This window comes from Aquila chrysaetos, chromosome 6 (genome assembly GCF_900496995.4).
Source record: "Aquila chrysaetos chrysaetos chromosome 6, bAquChr1.4, whole genome shotgun sequence".
Classification (NCBI taxonomy): domain Eukaryota; kingdom Metazoa; phylum Chordata; class Aves; order Accipitriformes; family Accipitridae; genus Aquila; species Aquila chrysaetos.
Genome location: NC_044009.1, coordinates 10,023,546 through 10,045,482, shown reverse-complemented (window position 1 = coordinate 10,045,482; position 21,937 = coordinate 10,023,546). Strand labels below are relative to the sequence as shown.

The window sequence follows — 21,937 nt, the reverse complement described above, 5'->3', positions numbered from 1 at the left end:
GGATGCTATGGTGGACAGCGCTGTTGGTGTTGTGGCGTGCTACATCTTGGCTAAAAGTGAAGCTTTTGCCTTTGCATGTGCTGCTAGAAAGCAAACTGAGCTCCTTCAAAAGGGGCATGATCTCACTGGGATGGGGAGAGTCAGTGTTATGTGCTTTCTTTATATTCACACATACACTACTTCATGTTGGATGACTGTCTGCATATCTGATGATATGCTTATAATGACACTTAAATTTATGTAGCTGATTAAAGGCTTTGGAAACCTGATATTGCCCTAAATAGGGCTTTTCCCCATCCAGTGATTCCATACATCTGGAGTGTGTTTGACTCCAGATACTTTCATGGACCAACAAGTCCAATAGTTCCATAAAATTATGGAGTAGTTGGATATTTTTGCATGATACATATTATGATTTCATGTTTAATGCTTATGAATGGGACAAAATAAGTTTTGTTTTCTTTGAGCTGTGCATTTAAAAATCCATACTCATTTAGATGTTCAGTCATGGCAAGTCTTGGTATTTTGACGTCAAATACTTGATCTCCATTCATGAAATCATTAACTGTTCTCTATGATGGCCACTCTCTGCCTTTCATTTCTTATGTTTTCTGATTGTTTTACTCCTGTTTTCCCTTTTTTCCTGCTTCAGCAGCTTTCTCGACTCTCCATTTTTCTGCAGGATTCCTCCTATCCCTTTTCCCCATGTTATCAGGTTAATTAGGGCTGGTTTTGACATACATTGCCATCAGTAAGTGCTAGAGTTAACACTTGATTTCAGAGAATAGTATTTGTGTTTCACTACAGCTTTATTTACTGATCTGTTCATCTTGCGTATTATAAAAGGCAACAGGGCACCTGGCAATCTTTGTTTAATCTGCATTCAGTATTAATAACTATGGAAACTACAGAACGTAATCTTAAAATTAAGCTATTTGTACATAAACATCTGAACTGCTGGTGAGAAACTGATGTCTGTCTTCAAATACACCTTTTAAACAGGCTGCTCAGTGTAGCAGGTGTGTAACCATGTATCTGTTGAGTAGCTAAGCTGTCAGGTAGAAGTTGCTGTAATGGGTGTAAGGAGAAAGGACTGAATTAAATCCATTTCAAATGTTGAATGAAAAGAAACGGACAAGACTTTTCTGCAAGGTGGCTGTTTTACAGGAAAACCAAGCTGTCAAGCAGTGGATTATTGTATGTATTGCAGGTAGATCTTGCCAATTATGTTTACATCCCACGATCATTTGACTGTCTGTTTTATTTTGTCACAAGGATATATTAATAGTGCACTTGATAACCTATGTTTGTAACCTTGGAGAAAGCTTTTTCCTTATGAGATGGATGTCTGGATTTATGTTGTGAGGGAGATGTTACTTGGAAATGCTGCCTAAACACAATACTAGAGTTCAAAATAGGATAATCCTTTTTAAGCAGTTTAAGGTGCTAAGGAAAGTTGGGTAATAAATTGTCAGTGACATTCTTTACCAAGTCCCTGGTGCTTTGTAGAGCTGTGATAGTCTGATAAAGTAGAGCATCTGATTCTTCAACAGAAGAAATTAAAATGACCTGGCTTAATTGATTTTCTATTTATGTACTGTAGGCTGCTTTCTGGCTAGGAAGTTTTGCTGTATTCTCTTAAGGGGGTGGCAAGGAAGGAGCATGAGGATTCACTTCCGTTAATTTTAATCTTAAAGCTTACACTGGCAAAGATCTGTTTAGATACATTTGTAGGGGGTTACTGTTTTTGCTGGTCTTGTAGAAAGACTGCTCAATTATTATTTTTTCCTAATGATTCTATATATTAACAACTTGTTCTTTTTCTAATCTGTCTTGCTGTAATTCTGGATTGTCATTGACACACAGTTTCACTGAGTAAAATTTGATTCTTGTATTGAAATGAGTCTTTAGTATTGGTGTGAGATTTTTTGCTTAATTGCACAGTTATCCAGTATGTTCTGAATGTGTAGAAAGTAGGAAGATAAAGCAGTTTTTCTGCAGATGTATATATTTTATCAAGATAGGATCTTCAATACCCATGAGTGTGTTAATCTTGTGGTCCTGTTACCTTTTTCTCACTTACCTCTCCCTCTACCTCTTCCAATCTTTTCTGCACAGTTTGCTTACTTCAGACAACGAAAAACAAAAAGTGACATCACGCAGTCGCAGAAAAAGACGGCGAAGAGGAAGGGCTCGTCTGTCCACACGCATGACGTTCCGAAGGAAGAGTATGCACTAGCGGCCCAAGATGTTGGTAAGGGTATAGAGAGTAAGGCTGAAGAGACCAACCTACTACAGCATAAGGCTGAAGACACCAACCTACTAGAGACAACAACAGAGACAGAGGTAAATGTTAGTATTTCTTGTGTTTCACTTCACTCCATCTGCCGATAACAAGTATTCCAGGTGACTGTTTTACTTAATTGGGTATTGCCTCTCTGGCACTGTCAACTAGCTACCATTGAGAAGTAAACTGATGTATTGTCACTTGTAATAATTAACTCTCTTACAAAGTGATGTAAATAACTGGAAAGAACTTCTCTGTTATATGGACTGGACAGCTGGTATTGTCAAGGAGCTGTCTGCTGTTAGCCTGCTAAATTGAGGTCTTTCACCTTTCACTGCCATGAACTTCTCTTTGGGCAAACTTCTGGTTATGTGGCTGTGACTCCATGAAATGGCAAATCCAGATTGAGAGGTGTAGTAGATGAGCAAAACTGCCAGGATTGTATAATGCACAGCATTAGTTTGGTTTTGTATCACTTTGCAGGCTCAAATGTGCTTAATGTTTTCTGAAAAAATATAATTTGTTCCAGCATGCTCTTAGTAGCCATTGTAAAGCCAGCCATAGGTGTTATGTTCTCTGACAAATTTGTTTAAAATGTGACTCTGTTTATGCCTGATGTATTTCAGTATGTTTGTACTGGTGACGTGCTAAAGGTGGTCGTGTCAATAAACACAGAAACATAGCTTGTGATATAGTGTGAGATTACTAGACGTCTGCTAATAGATGTACTGGTCTGCCTGAATTAAGCAGTTGCTTTCTTGCTTCAGCTCACAAGCAAGATTTTTATTTTTATATCAGCTGTGTATTAGACAGTCATGTAACGCTTTCTCTTTCTTTCTGTCTTGTAATAAAAATAGGCAAAATGTAGTTTTGAACAATTTTTTTTAGGAGTTCAGCTTGCTTCAGAAGTGGTTGGCTAATGCTTTCACAAGCCTCAGAAGCCACAAGGCAACTCTCTGTCTACAACAAACTATATCTGTCTTGGTCTGGGAGTTTGTTTAGAAAGTAGTTTCCCAGTGCATTTCAGCATGTTGTCTATGCAAAGATTCATGAGTTTTGGGAAGGCACTGCCTTCCGCATAAAAAGCATCTCTCCAGCTATTAGTGTGCTTTCATAACATACACCAATAGCATCAGTCTAGTGTATTTGAAACCTGCAGTAACAGAGGATACCGTTTGCATGTATTATCCTGCTTTCTGTTGTGAGGATTTCAGGATATCCTGAGCATAACGTTAGCATTGCAAAGGCTTTTATGAAGCTACATGCCAAGCTGTTTGCACTAAGGAAAAAGCATACAGAATTTTGTCACTCAGCCATAGCAGTGTCCTTATTACATTCATGTGAACTTAAATTAAAAACCAACAAAAATCACTTATTGCTTCTAAACAGCTTCTGTCCAAATAGCTAGTTTTAGTAGTAAATAGTAAAGCAAATGGAATTGCTTTCTAAGTTATGTGGAGGGGGCACCTCTAGGGGGACAGTAGTCATTGGAAACTACTTCGTGCGGATTCAAAATACAGGGAGGACTATGGGCTGGGTTTTCTAAATAGTGCTACAGTCATCTTTGTCTTGTTGTGAATTTAGTGAGAGGTAAGTATCTTTCAAGATATCAAGCTCCATTAAGTATATGTGTCAGAAAATAATACTGCTTTTGTAATTGTCAGAATGATTTTAGCATGTTTGTTAAATAATCTCCTGTCAGTTAGTTTACTAATATTTAGTAGTAAAGAGTACTGAACCGTATTTGCAAGCCACAAAAGCAGAATATAATACATTAAATCTCAGTGGTTAGACTTAGCCCGAAATTTTTGAGTAGACATTCGTAAAAATTAATTTGTTTTGCATTTATTTCATTCATTTGACCTTGAATGACCCTCTGAGTTTACTATTACAAGTCAGTCTCTCTCTCTCACTGCTATGTTGTCTCACAACATGGACCTTTCTGGCTCATGTGTTTAGGGTGTTTCCAGAATAATTAAGCTTTTCCTTATGTATCTTTAAAATGGCCATGATTTAGTGTTTGTTTTATTTAATTACCAGGGGAGTGCTGACTTGTCCAACTGGGATGTACTGAATGATCATGCAGCTGAAGTAAGTGTGAAAGAAGGTATCTTTAGTAAAAGATGCTGATATATATTTGAAAGATGAGTATGATAATTGGTTACTGAAATTATTAGTTATTGAGCATTGTTATCAAATATGATAAAAGTGATGCAATTTCACTATTTTGCAATCTAAAACAGGTACTTATCTGTATGTACTTTTACTGGCTGCGAAACTGGTTGCTAAGAGAACTGGTTTTAGTGAAATCATGGACCTTGTCCAGAGAAATTTGAACAATGTTTTTAATTGAAATGTAGGTTTATTCTTTAATTTTTTTCATACATTAAAACCAAAAAATATTTAAAATATAATACAAGATACTGTCTCCTCTGTGAAAATTGTAATAATACTGCTCCTAAGAAACCACAGGATTGATTGGAACAGCTTTTCTCTTTGTACTTATTTTTTTGTTCTGTTGTTAAAGCCGTAGAAACTCAGAGTATGTTGAATATTTATTTGCAATAGCTGCATACACTTGAATTTAATTTTAAGTCCAGAACTTTACATAATTATTTTTCCTGTGGGTGGACTGTTCTCCAGTCAGTACAGTTGGATGTAAAAACTTTATGTAATTTTGGTAGTATTCCCACCCCCCAAAATTGTAAGTTGGAATGTATTTTAAATCCCAACACGTCTCAAAATGGTACTTTGCCACAATTTGGTGCTGTATAATCACAATGCTCTTCTCCCTAATTTGCCTTTGCGCATTAAAGTATCATATGAAAATATATTATCTTTGAAATTTTTTTATTTGAAATCTTTAAGAATTAAGGACTTTATGTGTAATGTTTCTATTAAAGTCCCAGTGTTGAATTACTTTTAAACTAGAATTTGCCCAGAATTTCAGACTGAAGCTGAATTTATATTCAGAGTAATTGCAAACCAGAAATGGCATATTGTTTTGGTGAATAAATAAATTTTTTTGTTTCTTTTATGAAGAAAGTTACGATAAATTCTGCTGCAGAATACAGTGAGCTTGATGCTAAGGTGTGTCAGGCGAGAATAGCTGACTTAGAGAACAGACTTCTGGAGAAACAGGAAGCGGTCAAAAGACTCACTGCACAGATGGAAGAGCTACAGCAACAACTTACCCAGCACAGTGACTCTATGCAACTTCAGGTATGTTTGATAGAATTGGGTAATGGGGATAACACTACTTTATTTTAATCCTAAAAATATTTAGGAGGCAAAACTCAATAAGTATTGTGTATTATTGAAAAGTACTTCAGCTTGCTAACATGTGCTGCAAAAACCAGTACTGAGGTTTTTCCATTCACCAGTGTCTAGGACTTCATATTGCTAGAATCAAGTGAGAGTAAAATTAAATTTGAAATGCCTCTATTTTTAGAAAGTTTTTAGGAAATGCATAGTTAAATTCTTCTGAGAAATGGTTGGACACTTGCTGCTAGTTTTTATTGATAAATTTTCTTACTATATTGAGGAGTGGGCCTTTATAGAGAGAACCTGCAAGAACCACTAAGGTAAGTGTAGTTAATCATACATTGAGGTAGGGGCTCAATGTAAAAACACAGGACTTAAGTCAGTATCTATAAAAACTTTATATATATGTATTTTTTTTTTTTAATATATATATATTATATAACAAGGTCACGCTGAAAAATAGTGCAAAAAAAAAAAAGTTCAAACTATTGATAAGGAAGTACTTATTGAAATGTTAATTCTTCTGTGGATATGTCTGAAAACCACTTCATAGATGCAGCTAGGCTCCTTTTCAAACGTTCACATGGGATGACAGACACCACTACCACCACCACCTCAATGACTTTCCCCTGAGATCATTCACACTTTTTGAATATTTATAAATACTTGTGGCTCTTTGGTTTTGGGGTGTGATTTTTTTTTTTTTTTTTTTTTTTTTTTTTTTTTTTTTTTTTTTTTTTGTAGTATGGGCAAATGATTAAGTAGGATAAGTCAAACTTTATTAAACTGACATGTACCTTCCCCTCTGCCAAAATATTAAAAAAGATATTTTGAATTCCCTTTCTCTAGCATTTCTATGTAAAGGTAAATTATCAGCTGCTTCTGAAGAATAGTTGCTTCCCCCTTTACATGTTGTTTTTCTCCTTCTAGGACTGGGGAAACAAAGACATTTCCTGTTGGTGAGAAATAAATTGAAAAGATTAATGTGATTAACATAAAATAGGATTAATGTATCCCATCTCATTAGCTTTCTCTTACATGGCTGAAAAGAAGAGCTGACAGATAGGAAACAATTTAGGGGGTACTAAATATTCATTATGTCCTGTAGAAAACTTGATTGCTCTTAAATCGATAAGAACTACAAAATTTTTAAGTAAAAATATTTATTTCATTACTGGTATCCTATTATTTGTTTGAAAAGTCACTTTTGATTAGCTTTGTCATCTCTGAGATCAGTGTAAGATTCCTTTTTCATCACCCTTGCCATCATGTTTGAACACAAACATTTCTTGTCCTTTAGTGCAAGTTTGTTAAAACTTAAGCGTAACTATAGACTCTTAACAGCTTTGCTTTAAGAAAACTTACTAGGTTCCTAATATATTAAGAATATTTTAATTTGAAACGTGCACTTCTTGTGATCCATGTAGGAGACTACGGTTCGGGAGCAGAATGAAGTCATCAGGAAACTAACAAGCTGCCTTCAACAGACAAAGAAGGATCGGGATGATCTACAGGAAGAGGCTTCACGCGTAGCTGGTCAGATCCATGATTTGCAACTTCAGTTACATCAGGTGTGCCTCTCCTCCAATTTTTATTTTCTTACAAAGAGAGTAAGAACAGTTTTGGAATATGAATGTAAAAACATATTGAACTTATCACGTAGCTCTTCATAGTTCAGTTTGCAATGCAGCAGTGAAAATGATTTGAGGGCGAGGCAGAGTTTTCTTCGGTTGCGAGGGAGAAGTCCCAGAGACATCCTGATATTTTCCACTTGCCTGTGTAATGTTTGGGAGGTCATTACACTTCTTTGTCCATCAGTTTAGCCCTTGTTAGGGAATTTTACCCAATACTGTTAGTGGTTTGGGATCTATACACAACAATCACTGTAATGTTATGGGCTTAAATGTGATCAGTTTTCCTTGCCTTTGCCAAAGAAAACTCTGAGTATATACATGGGCAACTGTAACAGCTCAGCTGTTATACAGAAACTTGCTATGTTGAGGTAATGTGACTTGGCTCAAAGAAGGACATTTAAAATAACTGAAGATGGTTGATGCAGCCCCTATGACACATAGAAACCTGCTTCGGTGCAACAAGTTGATCATGGAACTAATCCCTGGATAATGAGGGATACTAAGCCTTTCATGTACTTAAAAAATATATTTATAAAAATACTTTATTCTTTTTTGGTGATGCTCAGTGTTCTAGTGGCTATTCTCTCTGAACACCTGTATATTTCTTGTCTCAGGAGCCTTGTACTATATGCCAAAGGGTAATATTTATGTTTACTTACTATTTCAGGTTTACAAGATAAGAATTGCACTAGGAGGGATTACATGTCTTAAATGTCTGGATAGGAAGCTTTTTTAAAAAAAAAACAAAAAAACCCAAAACAAAACAAAAAAACAAACAAACAACCAAAAAAACCCCTGGGATTTACTGAAGTCAAGGGATTATCTTGAAGTTGTTGGTCATGCCCTGGAAAATAAATCCTCTGCTAAATGAAATTTTGGAAAAGGACAAAAAAATACTGCTTTCTATGTACAATTCTGATTGCTATTGACAAAATAAGTAGTAATAGTGAAAATTACTCTACAGATGATTATTGGGATTTGCTCCATAAGCCTTTGAAAGACAACGATAAAGCCTCTAAATAGCACTTCGGACATATGCTAAATAAAGCTAGGAATATGATGCAAATTTTTTGTGGAAGCATGTCAACTTTGATAACAGATGAAAATACTAATATGGTCTTAAATATTATCTTCTTGGTTTTAGCAAAGTCTTTAGAAAAAGGTTTTAAAAATGAATAAGCTACATTTTATTTACCCCCATAGGGGTATATGTTTTCTTTTCATTTGGGGGGAGGTGTAGAGTAAAAAAATACCTTTAGTATTGAGCTGTAAATCCTTTGCAGAGAAGACTGGTTTTGTTCATTGTCCTTTTACCAGTATGTCCAGTCCATTGGAAGTCCTGCTTCATTTTGGAGGCTTCATAGAGATGAATTATCTAACATTTACAACTTTACAGTAAGTAATAGTATCTAAAACATGACAAGTGTTGTCTGACTTTTCAGGGAGTTTCTTATTCATTGAGAATGAAGGACATAAGGTAAATCTATAGTAAATGATTACAGTATATTTTGTGCATACCGTGAGACTTGTGTATGAGTTATTCTGATATAAACTTTCTTCTGACTGTGAGTACTTTTATGTGTTCAGGTTAATGAGATGCTGAGGAATAAAAGCCATGGGAAGAATGAAGTATCAGAAGCCCAGCAGCAGATGTCCTTGTTTCAGAACCATCTCAGAGAGCAAAATCAACATTTGGAGATGCTGCGTCAGAAAGCATATGACCTGGAAGTACAGCTGGAGTCTTCTCAAAAGGTAAAAATGTTTTAAAGTGCCTTTATAATTACAAGCTCTAGATAGTTAAGTTTTTGGTGTGTTTGCACAAGCCAAGGTAGTACTTTTTGGAGGAAGAACCTGTAATGAACATTTAATTTGTGCATGAGGTAACATTGATGCTTCAGGACTGAAACTACACTTTAGTGTGGAATGAAAAATCTATTCTTCTGAAGGTAATGATATTCAGCTAAGGCAAAATAGCTGCTCACAATTTAAGATTTTTTTTTTTTTTTTGTATGAAATAAGGATTCAGTTCTGGCTCTTTAAAATTTGCTTATTTGTTGAAATTACTGCATCAGTTTCTGTTGCAGGAGGGTTGGTCTCTAGCTCTGTTACTAAATGTTGTATAACATTAAGAAGTTTCCATCAGAAGCAGGTCCATCTGGTGTTTCTTGAACTGAGGCATGTGGGAACATAACTGACAGAGGCTTGCAGTGGGGTGAAGGTTGCTGGATGTGCTGTGTAAGCATATAACGATACAGTTGTGTGTGAACTTGAAACACGTAGATGAGAGTAAAAGTGAACTGTCTGTAATCATGTTAGCTTCAGATACAAAACAAAGTGAAAACCTTGTGTGGGAGTATTTTGATGTAATCATTCCAGAAACAAGCACTATGAATAAAGAAACTCAGTTAAAGTTAAAAAAACATAACAGATACTTACTTTTTTTTTATAATATGCATTTCAAATCTGGTGATAACTCTGACCTGCTGTAGTGGCATGGTCATGAAAAAAAGTCTTTTTTTAGAAACAAATTTATAGGGATTGTGGTTACTAACATACATTAAAGGAACAGCCTAAAAGGTCTGATTTCCTTTAAGAACATAACCAGCAATGCCATAGGTAGAAGCCTTAAACTTTTAAGTGAGTCAGATGAGTCAAAATTTGACATGGCTGTTCTGTTGGCCTACTCCTGCCTGCAGGAGGTGTTCTCTCTGTGCACATAGCTGTGAGATGAAGAGGTGTCTGTAGCTCTGATATTATTTTATTTTATTTTCGTTAAAATACCTGAAGTTTGAGACAGCCACTGTTTTCTTTCTCTCCAGAGTCAGTGGTGCACCAGTTGTTATTGCTTAGGCAATTTGATATTTGTTACCACATTTGAAGAGTCTTTCAGTAGTACTTTCCACTCTCAAGGATGTGCTTAAATATCCTGTTACCTAGGCCAATGATACACCCTGCACTTAACTTATCTTCACAAATAATATTTACCATTAAAAGCATGAGGCTTAAGGAAATTAAAACATGTCATATTTTGATGGCATATTTCATATGTAATATTTTATTTTTAAGAATACCAAAGATAAAGAAAATCTGCTTGCCCAAATGGAAGAGGATATGAAAGATACAATGCAACAGCTATACAAAAGCATAGAAGAAAAAGACCAACATATTAAAAGTCTTCAAGATCTACTGACATCAGAAAGATTTAGCTTGTCTATATTGCAACATACCCTTTCTCTCCGGGACTCAGAAATAACAGAATTAAGAAATGAAATAGCTTTATCCAAAATGAAAGAACGGCAATGTATTGAAGAACTGAAAATCAGTCATGAAAAGGATATTTGCAAACAGTTGGAAAACTTGAGGGCTGAGCTGGAGAAGTGCCACAGAAGAGAGATTGCAGAAGCCAAGCAGGCATATGTAGAAGAAACTCTTTTAAAATACAAGAATGAACTTGAACAGTTAAAAAAAGAACTCTGTGCTCTGAATTCTGAAGAACACATTCAGAATTTGAATGGGATAATAATTGATTTAAATAATAGTCTTTGTGAGTCTGAAATTAATAAAGAAAATTTGAGAAAGAAACTTGAAAACCAACAGGAAGACTTCCAGAGAGAAAAATCTGAAATTGAGACTAAATACAAGAATTTAATTGATGGCCTTAAGTCTCAACTTTCTGATGCAGAAGAGCAGGTTAAGGAAGCCCAGCAATATAAACAAGAAAAACAATCCTTGAATGAAGAGATTCAGAACCTGAATTCTTTCATCCAGAAATTAAATGAAAAGCGACTTTATGAGGCTGAAAAAAGTATAGATGTAGGGCAAAAGCATGATGAAGAGATTGTCTCAAATAAAAAGCTAATGAAATTGAGGGAAAATGAGATTTTACCGGAGGTGTTGCAGTTGCAGAGAGGAGAGCTTGAGGAGATGTGGAATAAACCGCACCAGTTGAAAGGTGAAGGTGAGCTAGTTCATGAAGAACTAGAGTTCCAGTGTGACTTGGGAGTAGACTCCTCAAGGGATCAATTAGAAGAAATTAAAAATTCAGACATCACAGAGAATAATGAAAATAGTGAAGGAGATAAACTGTCTGAAGAACACTTGTCAGAACTAGGGCTTTTCAGTGGTGTTGAAGGCATATTGGCTAAATATCTCATCTCCACAGAGAGACCAGAGGAGTCATATGCATCCAGCACTTCTGAAGGTTATGCCATTGAAGAAGGTACATGCAGTAGGTATGGGTTAGACAGTAGTGTGCTTCTAGAACCCAGCAGAGATTTTATACCTCCTTCATTAAACTTGGTCCTTGATGAGGAAACATGTCCTAGCCGTTTGGCTCAAGAGACTTTTGAAGAGACTGAGGTGGGAGCAGAGGCCTTTGTTTCATCTTTGTCAGATAGCTCCCCGCAGCAAAACAAAATAAGTGACCACAATGACGTAAAGGATGATGAGACGGCTTGTTTAGTAGAGAGATGTGTGAAGCTAACTGAGCAGCTCCATAAGAAGGAGTCAGCCTTGATGAAATCTTATAAGGAGGCCCAAGAAGCTGTTGGAAAATGGGAAAAAGTAATGGCTGAGCTCTCTCATATGCATGTGGAACTGGATGAGGAACGTGAAGCACGGATCCGTTGTGAAAAAGAACTTCTTCAAAAAACAGAGAAGGAGAAAGAACTTGAAAACAAAATAATGTTTCTAGTAAAGCAGCAAGGTGTGGATGGAGGCCAGCATTACTGTGCTGTAGAGCCTTTAACACAAGTGTCAACATCCTCTACCTGGCAAGAAATGGTAAAAGACCTCCAGAAGGAAAGAGAAATGTTGATGGTGCAGCTGCGAACTCAGGAGCAATTAGTGAAAGATGTTCAGGAGCAGAAAACAGCTGCTGATTCTGTAACAAGTGAAGTACAGTCTCTTTTTGGACGTCAGTTAGCTGCTTTGCAAAGTCAAAGGGATCAAATGCAAAGCCAGCTTGATGCTCAGAAGGCCAAAAATCAGACAATAGCAGAGCTGCTTGGTCAGAAAACCATATCTGAAGAAACATTGCTAAAAGAACAGGAGTTGCTCAAAGCTGAAATTGATAATAAAGAACAAAATTTAGCAATCTTCTTGAAGGAAAAAACAACCTTAGGAGAAAGATTATCTGATGTGAAGGAGGATCTAATAAAAGCACAAAAAGCACTAGCAGAGAATGCTAGCATCATTGAGGGTCTTGAGAAAAACATACATGAACTTAATGCTGAAGTGAAAAGCCTCCAAGAAATACGGGAGTGTGAAAGACTGGGATATGAGGACAGGTTAAACTTCAGCAACCTAGAAATTCATAAACTTAATGCTGAAATAAAGGCAAAAAGTACTGAATACAGTGAGGAAAAAAGCCAGCTGACCAAAGAAATTGCCCATTTGAAGAAAGCTCATGTGGAGCTTGAGACTCGCTTGCAGGAGTCCCTTCAGTCTGCACAAGCTCTGCAGGAGACACGATCCAAGATGGTGAAACATTACAAAGAGGAAATGGATAAACTGGAGACTCAACGCCTTGCCGAATTAACTAAAGTGAGTTTGACACATAAGAAGGAGGTAGGAAACCCCTATAGCAGCAGCAGTCTTGGCATTTCAGAACGCTTAAGGTAGTCATTGCAAATGTTTGTATGCCTGTTTTCAGATAGAAGAATTAAATGCTGAAATAAAAGATAAAGTGGAAAAACAGCAGAAGTTGGAAGAAGAAAAAAAGGAACAGATTGCTTTAATAAAAAAGGTAAATGCTATAATTGGGTTTATTCCAGAAAAATAAATTCATTTTGTATTGTTTGTCATTTAAGCAGTATAAATGTTTTGGAGATGCAAAAATCTATTAATTGTTTTTTTCCATGGTGTCGTTGATTTGGGGTCAGGAGGAGGGAAGAATTTTGGGTCAGTAATTTATCGGGGGGCTAACTAGCCATATTTTGAAGAAAGCTCTTTATCTGAGTATTCTCTGCAGGTACATGAACGAGAGCACGATCGTGAAATCTCTGAACTGATTACTAAACATGAAGAGGAAATGGAGAAGCTCCGTGCTGAACTAAATAAAGAACATCAGCAGCTGTTGGATGAACTTCGGCAGCAAATGGCAGCCACACACAAAGCAGAGATTGAGCAAGCTCAGCTCCAATCACAGGTAAAATAAAGAAACACAGTAATTACTGTAGTGGTTACCTGACTGTTGCAAAGAGAAGGCTCCTTGATTTTTGTGCATGCTATGTGTGCTTTTTTTATATAGTGCTGCAATTGAAGAATTAGGAGTGTTCTCTTGGTGGGTGGTAGTAGATATTTTCTACAGGAGTTCTCCAGGATCCTCACTGCAGTTATATTTTAACTTTAATTCTGAAGAAAACTGGATGGTTAAATAGGTGAGGTTAAAAAAAAAAAACCACAAAAAACCTGTAATTTTTCATGTCTTTAAGTTTAACAAGTAAATTTATAAAAAATAGTAAACCCCTCTCACTGTTTATTATCCCACTAATGTAATTAGGAATGCTTCCGTGCTAAACTTAAGTATGTAAACCTGAATTTTTCCTCTAACTATTTACCGGGTTTTTGAACACTTCCACTAAATGCAAAGTGGAAATGGAAAGAGTATGTCTTGTGTTAGGTCTAATTACAAGTTGTTGGTGTACTGTTAAGTTTATTTAAGAATTGGAAAGTTTGGTTGGTCTATTTTAGCGGCTGTTTCTAACTGTTGTATATTCCTTGCTTTTTTTTTTTTTTTTTAATTGAGGGATGGTGAATTTTATTTCCACTTTTCCAATACCGCTTCAGAATGTTGCTTTTTAACAAATTATAACCAATAGCAAATATGAGGAATTTTTTTAATAGACAGTGAAGGATTGGGGTGAGCTTGTGTTCTGCTCTGATGACATTGTGAGGAAGTTGACAGATACAAGGTATTTGGTAGGAGATGAAGTTAAGAGGAGGGCAAGGAAAGCCTTTTACTTCTCACTGAAAACATTATGCAAATCTCATTGTAACAAATGTTAGCTTATTTTCAGGATTCTGTCCCTACCATGAAGAAACACTCTCCAAATACAGAAAGGCAAAACTTAGATGTGTTTAAATTGAAAGCAATTGAAACTGAAACTGCTCATGAAAAAAGTGAACACATTTCATTAGGGGGGAGGGAAAAAACCTTTTTCTTCTCCATTACAGGCACTGCACAGCCTTGAACTGGAAGCTTTACGCCTAAGCTTAAATAATATGCATACCTCTCAGCTTGAGCTTACACAGTCTAACTTGAGAAAAGAAAGGGAGACTGCCCTTGTGGAACTACGGGAGATGCTCAATGATAAGCGTTCTCAAGAGGTAGCAATTCTGCAAAGCCGCCATCAGCTGGAGTGGGAGAAGATTAAAGAACAGTGTCTGAAGGAAAAAGAAGACCTTAAGTCAAAGTATCAGCAAGAACTAGGTATTAAAATTTGGGAATAATGGACCAGAAATTGGAACTCTGTCAGTATTTTTCTTCCTCTGCAGGTTCCTGTCTTGACGTAGAGCTGGCCTTTTGAGTGACGGCTGGCATTGCCTTGAGTAGGGACAGCGGCTAGACTGGCATGTGCAAGAGTGCATGTTTTATATATGCAAATGAAGTTGTCCAGACCTAAATTTAATTTTTCTTCAACTATACGGGTGTTTTGCTGCTACCTCTGTAAAATAGCACTATACTGAACTAGTTGCTTTCAGGAGGCATAAGACAGAGCTCTCATAAAGAGTTTAATTGGTGCAAAGAGTAGAGCTCTTACCCCTTATGTTTCTTAAGGTTTTTTATTGCCCTAAGTCAGCACTGACTACTGTTGTGTTTCTGACAAGACATGGAAATGCTTCCTGGCTTGCCCTCTCAGTGGTTTCAAAAGGAGGATAAAGGGAGTTGGAAAGGAACTGAAAGGCTCAGTGAGAGAGAACCTGCAGCTGGGTGTCCTTTGAAATGTGTTTGTTATAAGATTGTATTCTGACATCAGCAAGGGGAAGGCTGCACTTGATAGTATTGAAGGCCTGCTGGTAGTGTGCTTGACATTGTTTGGGATATTTGCCTTTTCTCAGGTCAGGAGACCATTTCTGACCTGTATGGCAGAGGTTGAGGAATTTCTGGAGAAAGGTGAGGACTGCAGCAGTTCACTGAAGAAGTTTAGGAGCCATTCTTTTAGTTGTCCTTCCCTGAGAGCAAGAGAATGTGTCTTTTTGACTCGAGTAGAAAACCATTTGTTATCACCAGTAATATAGTGAACCGATGGCATGATGGGATTTGGGAGCAGGAGGAGGTCTAGATGCAGTTCTTAAGATCAATGCTGTTTACGTGCGTTATGGCAATGTAACTTAATATGAACGTAACCACTTCTGAGTGGTTGAATGTAGAGGCTGAGAAGGAGAATTTGGAAGCAGATGATGCAGGAGACCTGGAAGGGAGTTGTGGATACTGTTACCTGCGGGGCTAGAGGAAAGACATTTCTTGTCAGGGAGGTGATGATTGGACATGACGCAACTCACTTGAGTGCTGGGAGGCTGTCTTGTAACTTAGAAGATATTTCTTCCTCTACTGGACCATTAGCTGGGTAGCTGGCACCACCTTGGTCTCTGAGTTCTCATTTCCCACAGAAAGACTTGAAATAAGGTTGCAAGCTAAGGCAAGGGTACTTTGAAGCTGTGAGAAGGGGACTTTACAGGGTTCTTGCAGACCAAGAAAGGTGCTGAACAAGAAGTTGGAATGAATCTGGGGAGGAGATGAGAAGGAAGAAGCTGTTGGTGTCAGTGATAACTGGGCAGATAATAGCATCTGTCTCGCAGTCTGTTTCCTAGGCATTCTTAGAAGAAATTTGAAGAGTTTCCTACTTACCACTGCCGCCGCCTGCTACTCTTTTGCTGTGTCTCTGGAGATAAAGATGATTCAAACACTTAATAGTGACGTGCAGTGAAATGCTAGCATCTAAAATGGCATTAACTGGTACTTTACACTGCTGTGTGCCTACTTATTTAAGCCCTGAGTTTGATGCTGAAAATGGTAATCTCATCCATATTTCTACTTACCATTTAATCATAACCTTTTATGTAAATTTATTAATAAGTATTTTATTTCACAGTTGATCAAAGAAAGAAAATAGAATTGGAAATGGAAGAGACGCATACCCAGGCATTAGAGGTACAAATTCTGTTCTTCATACAAGAAAAAGTAAAACTCCTTTCAGTAAACTAGAGCTGGTAGAAGTCCTGTGTCTACTATATATTTATTGTAGAGGACAAATAAATGGAGGAGAGAAAAAAAAAAAAAAGTAGTAATTTACTAAATGTGTTTGCTTTAATAATGCATGTCTTGCTCTCTTAGACTCTCAAAAGAGACTGGGAATTGGAGTCTGATGTGCGTTTAAAAAACACGTGTGAAGAGCTGTCTGAAAAACATCAGGCTGAAATGGTAGAACTGCAGAAAACTCTGGAAATGGAATTAGAAAAAGTCAAAGCAGAGCTGGGGCTTCTTTCTCTTGAGAATGAACAGTCTAAAAGTAAGTGCCATGGTCTGGGAAGCAGTTGTCTTTATTGAACAATGGCAAAGCTAACTAAGTGGTTTTAGAACCTGTATAAAAAGCAAATACAAGATATATCCATGTACTCTTACTTAAAAACTGGATGGATGGCATGAGACTGTCTAGAAAACAGGACGTAAATGAAAAATTGTTTAAAGCCTAGTTAGCTGTCTTGTGTTTTGACTTCCATGAAATATGAGATGGACTATGTTTTCCTTCGAGTGTATTAAAAGGAGGTGCTGTTTTGCTTCCAGCTGAAAACTGGCTTTGGCAGTTACTGAATTAATCAAAATGCTGATCAATAGCAGTAGAAGCTTTTAACAAAAAAAATTGGGGTTGGATTGTGAATAGTTAAAGCTTAATGGAACAGTAGCTTTTTAAAATACTGTTCTGGAAGTGATGTTTCTGAGACAACTCTAATTGGAGTTTTCATTAACTTGAAAAATGAAATCCGGATGTGTACCTAGCCTGATACATCTGTTCATGTCTTTTGCTGAGGTGCAGATAGGAGATAGAACTATGAAGAGTTTGTGTAGATCTCAGAAATCTAAGGCATTTGTTGAGACAGTGGTTGACTGGCACAACAGTGTCAGATTTGCTGTCAGTGATGGCATGAAAAGGAGCCACGACATGAAGTGAAGAGAGATAGCTAGTCAGATTGCCTAGCCTCTGAGGCACTATGCAGGTGGGAGACAAGGAAAATAATACTGTCTCCAAATAAATGGAAATGCAGTGTTAAGGGTATTGCATGATGCTGGCTGGCAGGCAGCAAGACCATCTTTTGAGAAGTTAAGAGCAGCCTTTTTGACCTGCCAAGGGCTGGATGCTTTCACAGTGTTTGGCTCACCTTTGGCTGCTGTGAGGACGTATTTGTAGCAATGGCTTGTTCCTCCCAGTCTGTACTGACTTCACTGAATTTCCCTGAACCTGTATCATTAAAGTTGATTCTGTGAGAATAACGTGCATCTCTTGCAGCTCACTGTGGCTGAAATGGGGTCACTTGATTGCAGGTTCTTTCTGGGCAGGTCAAGATTTGTTGAACAAACGAAGTAGTAGCAAGTTTACAGGGTTCAGTGAGTGCTAAGTGCAGGGGCAGAGCATACCTGGCATGAGCTTTCCTAGTCCTTTCTGTTCATCTCTTCTACTGCCTGCTGCTGAGTGTGGTTGTAGGAGAAACTCTGTGTTTGTAGGCCATGAAGAAATGCTATATTCCCTGTTCCAAGTATGTGTGCTTCTAGTTCAGGATGCTTGTTCATATATGCAGAGAGCAGATGCTCATCCCTCCAGCACTACTGTTTGTTATCTCTTGGCTAACAGCGTGGGATGCAGAGAACTAGGAAGCACTGTGTGGAAACGTTTGACTTTCAAATAGTTTACTAATCAAGTGTTTTTGTGATTCCCTGTAAGCTACCATTGTAGTCTAGAGACATGCATTTCTATTTTAGTTGCACCAAAGTTGTACAGGTTATTGAGTAATCAGGATGATGGTGTAACAGAACTCATTTTTAATTTTAGTAAAATGTATAGAATTGGAAAAGCAGCACCAGGTAGCCATTATAAAATTACAAGAACAGCTTCAGACTGAACATAACCAACTCCTAGAAGATATGAAGATGAAGAGTCAAGAAAAAGAACAGAATCTCCAGAAGGAGGTAGATAAGATTTCTTTACTCATTTAGAGTGGTTGATTACTTTATATATAAACAAAAACTAGACCATATACATATCATTTGGGTGACTTGTTTGTATTTAGGGATTTTATTGAAAAACTAAGATGCATCTCATGAAGCAGGTAAATGCTTTGGGATTTTCTATAGTGGTTCAAAATCTTTTGGATGCAGTTGCCTTTGCCATTTGATGCTGTTTCTTCCTCTGTATTTATACGCTTAATTTTCTGGTTCTTGTGTTTTGTTTTTATCTAACTAATACTTTGTTTTTGCCAGTGATGATAAATATGGCATCAGGAACAAATACCTCTCTTTAAGGAGTGGGTCTAACAGTTAAGTGCCACTCAGTATCTCTGATAGCCTGGGTCATGAGCTGAGAGTCTGGTTGTCACTGTTTCCACCTATTTCTCACAGAATTGTCTGTTGCATATAAAATAAGAAATTAGAACAAAATTGTTTTTAAAAGTTGGGTTTTTTGTTTTTTAACATGTCTCCCATAGCTGGAGAAACTTCAGGTCATGCATGAAGAACTCAAGACTCAGTCGCAAGAAGAAATCAGGCAGCTTTGGTCTCAGCTTGACAGTACACGAGCAAATCGACAAGACCTAAGTGGTATGTTCAAAACTGATGTGTTTTATTTTTTTGCCTCCTCTTCATATAGAAGTATGCATTATTGACATGAAATATTTTTAATCGTGTACCAGAAACACACAGGTAGGTCATAGCATTGTCAGCGGGTTGTACCCTAGTGATCTGTTTTGGCAGTGAGAGGTGAGTCAGTGTCAGATGATTAGTTGGTTCTGCAATGTCAAAAAGCATGGTATGGCTGTGGGGAAAAGCTCACTCCTGTTGTTTTCCTTTCCCTTCCCACTCTGTTCCTGCACACTATAAAAATCTTTAGTGAAAACCAAACATCTTTCATTGCAATGTCAAATTCAGTATAATGTAGTTAAGAAGTGGAGAAAATGCTGGTCAATGCAATAACATGCTCCTATTTGTATTCGGTATGGAAGCAGGTGTGAATTCAGTTGAGAAAACTGTTAATTGTAGGTAGACAGTAAAGCTCACTGCTTAGTTTATGACTTTGAGTGGTTTATTGTGGCCATTTTCTTTTATTTGGAGATAAGAGATCAGTCTGCTTAAAAAAAAAAAAAGGGGAGAAATATTTTAAGACTCTGATTAGGTTATATCTTGAGGTAGAAATGGCTTTTTTTTCCCCTTTCAGTTTTGAGGCGAGTTAAATAAAATGCTTTTTCATTGACACTCAACATGGGGATTTATCATCTTCTGAAAGACTTTTAATTCTTAAATATAGAAAAGCCCCGGGTTAAAGATATCTTTATTTTTAAAATGAAATAAAAATATTCAGGTGATACTTCTGAAATCAGAATGAATGGTAATGTTGTTTCCCTATAAGGCTAAAAATAACCTCCTTTTTCCATAATGCTTCTATTTAAAAAATAAACAAATCCCCTAAACCTAAAAGCAAAAAAAAAAAAAAAAAAGGAAAACATTGTGCACAGCAATTAAACATGAACAGTTTTGAGGTTTTTGTTCTTCAGTTTGGTGGTGGTGTTTGGGTTTTTTTTGTCTTGTTTTGTTTTTTTAAATTAGTCCTATGTATATCTGCATTAAAGTTATGAAAAAGTTTTAAAGCCTGAGAGAAAATAATGACTGGATGAAATCTGACATTGTATGCTTTATATGTCTTAAGATTTCTGTGTCAAGATTTAGGTGTGTTAAACAAAACAGTCAGCTTTACAGTGTAGTGATCGGAGATGATGCACATCTTTGGTTGAAATCAAGTAGAACATGTCTCAGATGTGTGCGCGCAAACAGATGTATAATACAGGAAAGAAGACATTTTTGAAAAATAAAAAAGCTAGAGACCATGATGTTAACCTTGTCAATGTGTGTTTTCACCTTGTATTGAGACTGTAATATTAGGTGGTGTTCTTTACTTCTGCTGAGGTAGTTAAAACAAATGGCAAATGTAATATACTTCAAATACAATTTCAGATTTTCTGAATAATATGGCTGTAAATAGCTTTTGAAGTATAATAGTGTTTTGTGAGGGTGGGGTGTTTTTGTTGGTTTTTGGTCATAAATAGAAAAATTATTCAATTTACTCAGACTTTACCTTGACTTTTTCAGATCTCTCTTTTGATCCTACAGAATTATAGAAGATAGCACTTTATAGTATTTGCTGGAATTCTTGTATTTCCTCTCTGTAGCCCTAATCTTTATTAACCTTTCAAATGTCTTTCCATGTTTCTAATCACTCACATTCCCATTCTTTGGACTCTTTCTGTTTCTTCATTTTGCTTGAGATGGTGAGACCAAAATGCAAGCCCGTGGTCCAGGTGAGGATATCTCTTTTGGTGTGTGAGATCTTAAAGGTGTTTTGTTGTACTCTGCTTTTCTTCACTTGAGTGATCATTTGACAATGCATTTGAATTGATTTGAGGACTCATGGTGGCAGATTCAAAACAGCAGCTGGATGATGGGATCGCTGCTCTGACCTAAGAATGACATGCCAGTTCAAAACTGTTAAACGCTTTTCTGGGTTAATTTTGTGCCAGCAGACTTTGCTGGTTAGGCAAAACCTACCTACCTGTGCCACATTGGACTTCCCTTGCCTATCTCATTGGTGGTGTTACTAAGTCCCTGCTTGTCACTTGATTCCTCTAGTCCCCGTGCTTGGCAACTGCTCCCTTTGGAAGCAAACTTGAGCCATGTACTTAGTTCTCTTATTCTTTCCGTTTGCATGTTCATTGTGAGAATTTTTCATGCAAAGTGTGCATTTTCTGGTTTGCTACACAAAACCACACTGTGACAATCAGCTGTCTTGCTTCCTGGGTGGCATCCTCTGTTTCCATAAATGTTTCTGAAGTTTCTCTTCTTGTATAACATAAGCAGCTGCTTGTCTCCAAGTTCTTTCTTCTTGAAATGCAGTTCCATCTTCAGTTGATTCTGTGGGGATTCAGCTAACTTAAGTCATCTGGGAAGTTGAGCTGTCTGGGAAACTTTTTTAATTCCCTCTCATGATTTTTGTCCTTTTTTTCCTACCTGTTAACTTCCTGATACATTACTGCTTCTTTAATACAGAATGTGAGGAAGAAAGCTCTCAGAGTTCATGAATACACTGCAATGCTGGCCATTGTCCTCACTCCCTAAAAGGAGGGTAGCTTGCCGAACCAGCCTTGATTGCTGTTTTCTACTGCATTCTGTTTTTTTCTTTTTTTTCTTTTTTGTTTCGAAGGTTCTTTTTAATTCAGTGAATTTAGCCTCTGTTTGAGCTAATGATGGATAGCCAAACCATCACTAAAGTAATCATGAACTGATTTTATTTTTTCTTTCTTGTGATTTTGTTTTTCTGTGTAGTTTGTGCTAAAGTGGTGGTTTTTTTTTTTTGTTGGGTAGTTTTCCCTAGAGCAAATTAAATGTTCTTGACTAAATTATTGCTTCTGGTTGCTACAACAATCAGATGTGAAGGTTAAGCAGTATTGCAGGACTCTGCATGCTACTAGTCGAGACCTGAAGCACAAGGAA

General features: G+C 36.9%; 1 protein-coding gene across 12 annotated transcripts in view; it reads left to right on the top strand.

The window, feature by feature from the left end:
• The window catches only part of PCNT (pericentrin), a 101,139-nt gene that overhangs the window by 4,105 nt on the left and 75,097 nt on the right, over positions 1-21,937 (top strand). For 5 of the 12 annotated variants that reach the window (XM_041124567.1, XM_041124566.1, XM_041124565.1 and 2 more), the window contains exons 1-14: positions 1,987-2,346; positions 4,328-4,378; positions 5,330-5,509; positions 6,979-7,122; positions 8,773-8,937; positions 10,252-12,729; positions 12,839-12,931; positions 13,157-13,333; positions 14,362-14,617; positions 16,281-16,339; positions 16,523-16,697; positions 18,234-18,370; positions 18,886-18,997; positions 20,716-20,748. In XM_041124567.1, coding sequence (XP_040980501.1) covers positions 2,002-2,346; positions 4,328-4,378; positions 5,330-5,509; positions 6,979-7,122; positions 8,773-8,937; positions 10,252-12,729; positions 12,839-12,931; positions 13,157-13,333; positions 14,362-14,617; positions 16,281-16,339; positions 16,523-16,697; positions 18,234-18,370; positions 18,886-18,997; positions 20,716-20,748 — 4,405 coding nt within the window. In that variant the 5' untranslated portion in view covers positions 1,987-2,001. Of the gene's footprint in view, positions 1-1,986; positions 2,347-4,327; positions 4,379-5,329; positions 5,510-6,978; positions 7,123-8,772; positions 8,938-10,251; positions 12,730-12,838; positions 12,932-13,156; positions 13,334-14,361; positions 14,618-16,280; positions 16,340-16,522; positions 16,698-18,233; positions 18,371-18,885; positions 18,998-20,715; positions 20,749-21,937 lie in introns of those variants that run through there. The other 7 variants (XM_041124574.1, XM_041124573.1, XM_041124572.1 and 4 more) reach the window with 3 other exon arrangements.